The sequence below is a fragment of the Quercus lobata genome, chromosome 5, assembly GCF_001633185.2.
Source record: "Quercus lobata isolate SW786 chromosome 5, ValleyOak3.0 Primary Assembly, whole genome shotgun sequence".
NCBI lineage: Eukaryota > Viridiplantae > Streptophyta > Magnoliopsida > Fagales > Fagaceae > Quercus > Quercus lobata.
The window spans coordinates 49,334,362-49,344,481 of NC_044908.1; the positions used below are offsets into that span (position 1 = coordinate 49,334,362).

Sequence of the window (10,120 nt, forward strand, 5' to 3'; positions counted from 1 at the left end):
GGCACTCCTAATTAATCATGAAGATAGTCGCTGTGTTAAATTTTGAGGGATCTCCATTTATGTCACTGCCTTTTAACTCAGACATACTAATGTTCATTCACAACTGTCTTTTATATTTTTATAGCTTCTTAGGAAGACCACCAAACCATCAAGCTGCAGAAAGGCTTAAACAGAAAACTCATGCAACTGTTCACAAACATACAAATTAACAGATTTATTCGTCATAAAATGTTTGGGAATTGATTCTAGAGTGCAATAAAGTTAATAGAACATTTTAATAAAATAGTTTCAATAACATTGAAAGAGATCTACTTCCAAAAAAAGCAGAAAAAATAAGAGGAAAATAAAACATCTTCAACAAAATTTAACTGAGGACATAGGCAAAAACAACATCTTGTGATTGAGATAGCACATCAATGCTCCTAGACCTTCACTGCATGTTCTGGACGCATTTCACAATAAGGAGGCTCATATCCATATAACATTTTAATAAAATAGTTTCAATAACACGGAAAGAGATCTACTTCCAAAAAAAGAAGAAAAAATAAGAGGAAAATAAAACATCTTCAACAAAATTTAACTGAGGACATAGGCAAAAACAACATCTTGTGATTGAGATAGCACATCAATGCTCCTAGACCTTCACTGCATGTTCTGGACGCGTTTCACAATAAGGAGGCTCATATCCATATAACGCCGAGCACAGTTTGAAAGGCAACTAGATTCACTGGAACTGAACTTGCTCCCTGGTGTACCAGTGATGCATTTGTCCCAGCAGACATTTGTGATCTTTATCACCATCTCACCAACCTTGGCTCTTTGCTCTTCTTGCTGCACAGGCATTACAAACTGATTCAGTCAAATCACATAAATTGAACATAAATCTTGCTACTAACACAACTTACTATTACCAACAAAATACCACCCCTACCACCATGAATTGTTAAAAAAGTCAATTCTATGACAGGCTGAATCCATGTCCAAAAGTCGTGCAAGTTAAAGTTGAAGTCCTAAAACAATACCGACATATCTTATGATGCAGGAGCATGGGGTAAGTTGGGTGACAAATGGAAAAAGAGTTCTTCAAATAAATTGAAGATTTTTATTGATAATAAGTCATTAGTTCCTTTTCATATGGGCAATGCTATTAAATTTATTACTTGAAAATTATATTGAACTGTCAAGTGAGTTGCAGAGTGTGCAAAAATTGTACTTAACCACCTGCAAGTCTCAGCATCTAGCATCTTAAATAAGAACAGCAATAGACAAAGAGGCAACATCAATGACTTTTTGATAAGTAAATAACTTCATTAAAAAAGAAAAAAGAAAAAAGAAAAAGAGAACTGCCCAAGAACAGGCTGTATACAAGAGGCAATGTGAAAACAAAAGGAACATGAACAACAAAAGATAATTAGTGAAATCCAGAAAATCTTGAAACCCTTCTGCAGTAAACAAAGAAGTTGGTGAAGTCCACTCATATAGTCTTCAGAAAGAGATATTTGAAATTAACCATACTGATTTCAGCTCCCTCAAAAGCACCTAGCATTCCTCTCTCGCCAAAGGCACCAGATTAGACACAATGGAACAACTCACCATATCGTCCCACTACCTCCCCTGCCAACCCACCCCTCCTTCCATGCCTCCAACACATCCCGCACCACTGAGGGCATCACCCAAGAGACCAAAAAAGGCTAGCCCAATGGGGGAAGGGACATCCAACATTTTTTATAACCTCTTCGTCACTAGTTCATGTAGCACTCCACCATGTTCCCGCACACATTTTCCCTTTCATACATACAACTCATGACAGACATGGCGGCTCTACTAACAAGTAACAAGTAGAACATTGTTCTGATACCATTTCTTCAAACCTATGGAAGCACTAGCCACATTCGCGCCTAATAGAACTAGTCAAGTTCATTTGGGACTTCTTGTAATCACTTATATAACCCAGTTTATTATAATCTATTTCGACCTAGTAAAACCCCGACCCCGACTCAAATGACACTCACTCCTCCAACAAGAATTAATGGGAAAAAAAAGAGAGGGTAAAGATCATGGGTTCAAAACCTCCTTAAGTGCATGTTTGTAGTAGTAGTGTAATGGGCAACTGAAAACAGTTAATCTTAAACACTAAAATTATTAAATCAATAATTGCAAACAAGACATCCTAGTTTAGAACAGCTAAACAGAACACTCAAAAAATCACATGACTATACATTCCAGTTACCAAACAACATAAGAGACTTTTGTCTATTCTAACAAAATCCTTAAAAAAATAATATATATTTTCAATCCTCAGATTTTCTGTTTTATTTTCCTCAGCTTTCTGAGAGACCAAACACACACAAAAAACAAAAAAACAAAAAAAAAAAAACTTACAGCGAGAAATTGAGCAAATTCAGCAGATTGGACTTGTGAAGGATCCATTGAGAGAGAAAAAAAGAGAAAGATTGGATTTTTGTTCAGTTGCTAAAACCCTCAAATCTGAGAAAACCTAAAAGCTTTTGATTCTAAAACCCTAAATACAAAGAACGCGATGGCTGAGGAAGATGGGATAATGGGCCGAATGAAATGGGGTCGTTTTCCCTCAAAATTTGTGACTGTTTATATGGGCCCAGGGGCAAGGCCCATTGGATTTACATTGACACAGCCTAGTAAGTGTACATCTAGGCCCATTGGGCTTTACATTGACACAGCCTAGTAAGGGTGTACATATAGGCCCATTGGACTTTACTACATTGGCATTTGGCACACACTAAAAATGGTAAGTTACCATTTAAAACTTCTTGATATTAATCATTATTGTTTATACCCACAAGTAAATAATGAATTCTTGTTGCACCAAATGTTAAGTCAATATGTTGCCAAGAGTTTTGAAACTTAACTAATATATATATATATATTGTGTTTACAACGAAAATGTCTAAGGTTTAAATTCTTTAATTGTTTATGCATAATTGATGACATGGTAAGTATATGATGAGTCTCGTTAATCGGTGCTCTTAGGATAATTTTTAATAAACAATTTAAAAAAAATTTTGACATCACTTTTATGGGATAAATAAAAAGCCATAAAAAATTAATTATTTTTTATTTTTCCATAAAATATTTTTAAAAATATTTCATAAACCAATACTTTTTTCCTTATATGATTGAAACAACAATTTGCTTCAATGATTTATAAACAACAATCATTAATGTATGTTTGGAATAGAGAGAGATGGAGGGAAGGGGGAGAAGGGGACAAGAGAAGGAAACTTAGAGCATTATGTTAGGGTTAGAGTCTCTCTCTCTCTCTCTCTCTCCATTCAAACATAGATTAAGAATAGTTAAAACAAAAAATAGAGCGTTTCAAAATGTCAAATATATATAACGATTTTGATATTAAATTCTAAAAGATGCACAAAGATTTATGGTTAGATCCTTAAAATGATGTGGGATGATACAAATCATACAATATTTCTTGAAATGTGTTGAAAATGAAAACATTTGTGATTTTTTTTTTGGGATATGTATTGGACTTCTTTTTTCCCCCTCATGATTGGTTATAGCAAAGACGATTAATTAAGAGAACCAAGTCTTAGTGTCTGACACTTTATTCATAAAGATGCTCAAAGCATAAGTTCACCTTGAAGAACAATCTAGACAATTTCAGTATAGGTCACAACTCTCGAGTCCCAAAACCATTCACAAACTTACTTATGCATTAAGCATAAAACTTGCTTTTTCTTAGACCATGATATATAGTAAATTATGAGCACATGAACCGTGATACGCCTAAAGGAAACACAAGTTTATTTTATAATATTGTGAATAATTGTCAGGAAAGGCTCCATTTCTTGTCTACTATCAACCTTTAACTTGAGTAGTTTGTCTTTTCAGGATGGAGGAGGAAAGAAAATAAAAAGATGAATCTTGAGAGTAATATCCAATGGCTACTTTCATTGTAGAGAGTGGGGAAGATTCGAGAGCGACCATTTGTAAAATAATTGAATAGTGATATAGACACAACAATTTCACAATAAAATGTAAATGATGAATTGTTATTGGTTTTCGTTTGAATTCACTACTACTATCACTTTTTTTATCGACTATTAATAGCTTGACAACTAGATTTTGTTGTGCCCATAATTTTATCCAAAAGCATTACACATATAAGTGAAAAAGGACATTCATGAGTGCTGAGATGTGTTTTCTCCACAAAAAAAAAAAAAAAAAAAAAAAAAAAAAAGAAAAAAAAAAGAAAAAAAAGAAAAGAAAAGAAAAAAGAAAAGTAGTGTTGAGATGTGACACGAGACATAAGTGAAAAGAATTGTGCCCAAAAGGTCATAAAGACATTACCTTTGTTGCTGTGGTCTTAAGCAATACTTGCGAACCATGTAAACGAATTGGCCATCTCACATGGAGAGAAAAAAAAAAAAGGCAACATCTTCGCAACTAAGAAAAGTAGTTGACTCTTCTTTGCTTTGCAATTGTAAGGGTTCCCCTTACTTTCATGGCTTTTCCTTCTAGACAAATCATTTAAAAACAAATAATCAAGGTTCAGCAAAAACAAAAAATCAAGGTAATATTGATTATAAGAAATATTAAAAAATAAAAAACGTTGCTCTTTAAATCGCTTACCGTGGGGCTAAAGTGCTGGTTACAAACCTTTATGAGTCACCCATCCATTCATGGCTACAGTTTTTTTTTTTTTTTTGGTGGGAGTAAAGTTATTATTATTATTATTTATTTAAAAAGGAAAATTTGAAGGAAGAAAACATGAAAGTAAAGAAAGCTATGAGTCACTGTATGACTTTGGACTCAAATGTGATAAAAAAAATTCCCTTCCCTATGTTTGGACGGGAAAGGAGAGAAGGTTCCCTCCTTGGCCCTCTCCCTCTTCAAACATCAATTGCCTTTTCAAATTTAAAACATTACCGAAGCTTTATATAATACACCAAAAAATTTAATGCCATAAATTTAGTCACAACTCTTTTGTATCGCTGATTATGAGTAGTAGAAAAAAAGTGACGAGCTCATGTGAAAATGATAGATAGTCAATCATAATCTGTCAAGCAGGAAAATTGTAAGAAAAGTTGTAACTAAATTTGTGGTACTAGAACTACTCATAACACAATTATAAGTGCAAGTATGACATGCATCTAAAAAGGAGATCTATTTGGCTTTTAACATTGTAATATAATTGCTGTTAAAATAATTAAATATATATATATATATATATATATATTTAATAGCTTAAGTTTATATATGACTCAGCACAGTTTCTCAAGCATAGAATCCGTCGGTACAATCCAGATTCAGGTTTCGTGTGTTAGTCAAGTTAGGCCAAAAATAACAGAGTGATTAAGGTTTTTATAATGTGTAATTACTAATTAGTCAAGTCATACATTCTTCTTACATATAAGGAAGTTTTCAAATATGTGTTCCGACCCATATTTATGAGGGGGAAGGCTTAATGCACCCAATAATTTCTTATGCTGGAGGTACTCAGAACTCAAAGTTTAATTTGCAGACGAACCCCATTTGCAACTGCATATATAACCTCTCTTTAGATAGACACATCTCATTCTAGTCACACAATTTTGCTTGAGGTTAATTTAATGTATTTTTTTACTGGGTAAGCATGACAACAGCTGACCTCAACTTAGTGGTACTATTCTACCAGTCTACTTCTATCCAACATGGCAACAACCCCTTTTTGAAATATCAATTGAATTTTGGATATATGAACTTTGAAAAACAACCCTTCATCAAAGTCTTTTCCAAGGTCCTCCAGCCAATCAAATATATAATACAGAAATGCTACTGCCAGTTATATTTGACTGATTGTTTACACATCAGAGAGGTTTTAGTAAGATGTGCTTTGAACTACCATGAAGACAATTAATAAATTCTGCCAATGACAATTTACTTTATAACTTGTTTTATCATATAATATTAGGCATTGAAAAACAATATATTGTCTTTCAATGCCTAATATGAGCTTAGAGATATATAACATTTTTACAATTGTTAATATAGTTTGAACGTTTTGGTTGATGCATAACGAAAGTAAAAGTAATATTATTCCAATTATAATAAATAAATATCAACGGCTAGATGTGAAATTTTTTTTTATTAAATTTAAGTGAAAGTAATTTTATTTTAATAAAAATAAATAAATACCAGCTGTTGTGAGAGAAATTGGCCTTAGCATTGCTTATTGAAAGATGAAAAGGATGAGATATGAGCTTTCTTTCCTTTTTTGATGAACGATATGAGCTTTCTTTAATTGTCAAACATAATATACAAATGATATCTGGTTACTATTGTGCTACAATCCCAATCTTTTTCCCTCTGCCCTACCAATTTACAAAGACCATAAAGAAGCATCTCTTTTCTTCAACAACCCCAGCCACCCATCTCTCTCACTCTCACCCTCTCATGGCTATAAAAGCTCAACATGGCTTGCTTGATCTCAACTCATTTGTGTTGACTGAGGCTAAGTAGTAAATACTAAAGAGAGGTCTTGATCATATGGACAAGTTGAGTTTTACTCAGGAAGGTGTAACCAGAATATTGCCTCCTGGTTTTCGCTTCCAGCCCACTGATGAAGAGCTTGTCTTCCAGTACTTGAAATGCAAGGTTTTCTCATGCCCATTGCCTGCTTCAGTCATTCCTGAGATCAACGTTTGCAAGTTTGATCCATGGGAATTATTGCCGGGTTAGTGAAAACATTATCATTCTAATAATAGTTTTGAATTTTTATTTTTATTTTTGATAATATAATAGTTTTTGACTTTTATAACTATTTTCTCAGCTTTATAGGTGTAAGCTCACTGCTCATAAACTCACTAACCATTAATAAAACAATAACTCTAGGGACACAAAATTTTGCACAATTATTTTCCCAACTGCCGAATAGCATATTGTAATTAATACATAATAATACAAGTGATTAAATTATAATCCCATGGGAATGACCAGTGATTTGTCAAATAATTTGTAAGTTGTTTGTTCTTTTATATATATAAAACTAGTATTGCTAGCTTGTACTAAAAATGCATGTTAAAAGTTATTGAACTTCACATACATTTGCAAGGTTGCATGCATGCATGGGTTTACATATATATATCTTGACCTTGTAAGTAATAATATATGGTTGTTTATTTACTCCTGCATGGTACCTTTAGACTTGTAATATTGAATTAAATCATAGAGTTTATATGTATGTGTAGGTGAACTCGAGCAAGAGAGGTACTTTTTCAGCCAAAAGGAAGCAAAATATCCTAATGGAAACCGAACCAAAAGGACAACTAATTCTGGTTATTGGAAGACAACTGGGACAGACAAAAAAATTGTATCTCCAAGAAGAAATCATATTGTGGGAATGAAAAAGACTTTGGTTTTTTACAAAGGGAAACCTCCCCATGGGTCTAGAACTGATTGGATCATGCATGAGTATCGTCTTGTCTATGCAGAAACTTCAGGGTGCACTTTCCCACAGATACATAACTCAATCCAGGTGAGTTCCATCCACACAATCTTCTTTATATATACATACATACCTAGCAAAATTGTACTTAGTGCCCAAAAATCCCACTCCTACACTACAAGGTTTGTGAGAGATGATTGGTAGGCAGATGAACTCTTGAGAAGTTTGCACAGAGCTTACATATATACATAATAATATATATATATATATATATATATATATATAGAGTTACTCATATTTTAGTCAATCCACTATATAGAAACATCCCTTACACATTTTTATCACTTGTGTGTTTATTAAAACTTTGGTTTAACTTCTGGCAGAACTCTTTGGTCCAAATGGAAAATTGGGTTCTTTGTCGCATTTATTTGAAGAAAGGAAGTGTCATGAAAAACAATGACATGCTGATTAATCAAACTAGCTCAAACAACAAAATCGAGAATGTTGGGGTGGCACAACCTAGATTTTTTAATTTTATGTTGGGATACAAGTCTAGTGTGCCTCTTGCTTCTTCAACTTCTTCGTCATCATCTTCAAGTTCCAGTACTACGACTGAGGTCTCTTCTAGTGGTGCAGATCATGAAGAAAGCACTAGTGCCCGCTCCACTTATTGATCTTTTAACTAGAAAAGAGCAAGTAACTCTATTAATTTGTTTGTGCTAAATGAATCTTGTTGAAGAAAAACATATCCAAAGAAGCTAGTACTTTGATGGAGGAGAGATTAGTCAGGAGGAAGAAATGGCTGACTTGCCATTCAACTTAAATGAAGCTAATTAATTAATTGCTTCCACTATATATGTATCTAAACAATAGTATGCTTGTGCCTGTTATAATATGATATATGTTCCTTTGTTTTATGAAGCTGTTTTTGACCAACCTCCTAGAACAATTGAGAGGGAGGAGTTGGGAAGAGAGAAAAATTATTAAAAAAAAAAAAAAAAAATCATCATCATCCTTTTTGTTCAACAGAAACTTTACAAATATAGCCAATTGGCTCTTCTACCCAATGGGATTGGTTGTTGAGAGAGACACATCCAACACCCTCACCAACTCCTAAACCTAATGCAATGACATCCTTACTCCTAAACTGAAGGAGCTTAACTTATATCACATTCTTATGAAAAAAGCTTGATCTCCTTCAACCTATTCTCTTGATCATTACCATTCATGCACTCATGCAACGTAATGGGCTTCTGGATTCACTACAAATATTAATGTTTAAATAATTAAATTTATTATCTACTCTAGAGAACTTTTGGATATATAATACTTTTTTTTTTTTGGCAAAACTACCTGAAGTTTACCCTGCGTGCGCAATTAGTCCCTCAAGTTTGAAGCAAGCATAATTAGTCCCTTAAGTTTAAAAACTGAGTTGTATTGGTCTTTTTACTAACTGCTGTTAACGGAGTTACTTACGTGGCTAACAGAATAATGATTTGGCATTTTTTTAAATGATATGGCATGTTTTTAATTAAAAATTTTATAAAAAAAAAGTTTCCATGTTAGATGAAATTGAAAAATCATATTGACTGGATTAAAAACAAATTTGATATTTGTTTAACAAAGGCACGACGGGGGAAGCGAGAGATTGGCAGCCACAAAAGAACTCAAATGGAATTTCCATCACAAGCTATTTTTTTATAATTAAAAAAAAAAAAAATCAAATTTGGAAAACCACTCCACTAACTAATTGTCCATCTCCCCCACCACAAATTCGTTGGGCTTGTGTGTTATCATTTTAGCCAAGACTTACTCTTAAGTGATTTTACTAGTTTGTTTTCGCAACTTTCATTACAAGAAGGAGAATTCTAAGTTCCTAACGTTGAATCACAGAGCTACACCACCAAAATCCAAAGAGATTTTTAAGAAAAAGAAAACAAAGATTTGTTTTCTTGTTCTATCTCAATCCTTCTACTTGTCTCTATTGCTCTCAGATCCTTCTCTTCAATCTCAGATCCTTTTCTTCAATTTGATATTCCAGCTAGCCAAAATGATGCCGTCGGAGCAAATCCTTCGCCTACAATGCTCAAAAACTCAGCGGAACCGTCGGAGCAACATCCTTCGACCCCTGTGTTGGAGCAACATCCTTCGCCATCGCCCTCATCCCCTGCGCCACCTTCCTCCTCGACCTCCGTAGAACCGCCGTGCTCACCACCCTAATTGTCGGCCTCATGGTCTCCTACATCCTCGTTTCCCTCAACTTCAAACCCGCCGCCTTCTTTGATGGTTTTGATGATTTTTGGGGTTTTGATGGTTTTTATTCTTTGTTTGATTAGCGGGTTAAGGGAGAGTTTGATGATAGTGCTTGATGATTTGGGTTTTGATTTGTGGCTGATGATGGTGCACGGTCTGTAGTGGCTATGCTTGATGATGGTGGATTGATCGTTGAGAGGAATTTAAAATATCAGATTTGTTTTTAATCTGGTCAATATCATCTAATGTGGAAGCTTTTTTATTTTTTATTTTTTTTTATATATTTTAATTTTTAACTAAAAACATGCCACATCATTTAAAAAAATGTTAAGTCATTGTTCCGTTAGCCACATAAGTAACATCGTTAATAGCAGTTAGTAAAAGGACAAATACAACTCAGTTTTAAAACTTAAGGAACTAATTGTGCTCGCTTTAAACTTGAGGGAC

At 33.7% G+C, this 10,120-nt stretch overlaps 2 protein-coding genes across 2 annotated transcripts; one reads left to right on the forward strand and one right to left on the reverse strand.

Annotated features, from left to right (window-relative positions):
- Positions 1–341: 341 nt before the first annotated feature.
- On the reverse strand, positions 342–2,559 carry LOC115992030 (mitochondrial import inner membrane translocase subunit TIM8-like). The gene is made up of 2 exons (XM_031116068.1): positions 2,383–2,559; positions 342–831 (listed from the first exon to the last, which is right to left on the reverse strand). Exons 1-2 carry the CDS (start codon positions 2,428–2,430, stop codon positions 643–645), a joined length of 237 nt encoding a protein of 78 aa, XP_030971928.1. The 5' UTR covers positions 2,431–2,559; the 3' UTR covers positions 342–642.
- A 3,743-nt stretch (positions 2,560–6,302) lies between these two features.
- LOC115992437 (NAC domain-containing protein 83-like) lies at positions 6,303–8,337 on the forward strand. Its single transcript, XM_031116636.1, has 3 exons — positions 6,303–6,709; positions 7,224–7,510; positions 7,804–8,337. The coding sequence occupies exons 1-3, from the start codon at positions 6,523–6,525 to the stop codon at positions 8,092–8,094; spliced, it is 765 nt and encodes a 254-aa protein (XP_030972496.1). The 5' UTR covers positions 6,303–6,522; the 3' UTR covers positions 8,095–8,337.
- Positions 8,338–10,120: the final 1,783 nt, after the last annotated feature.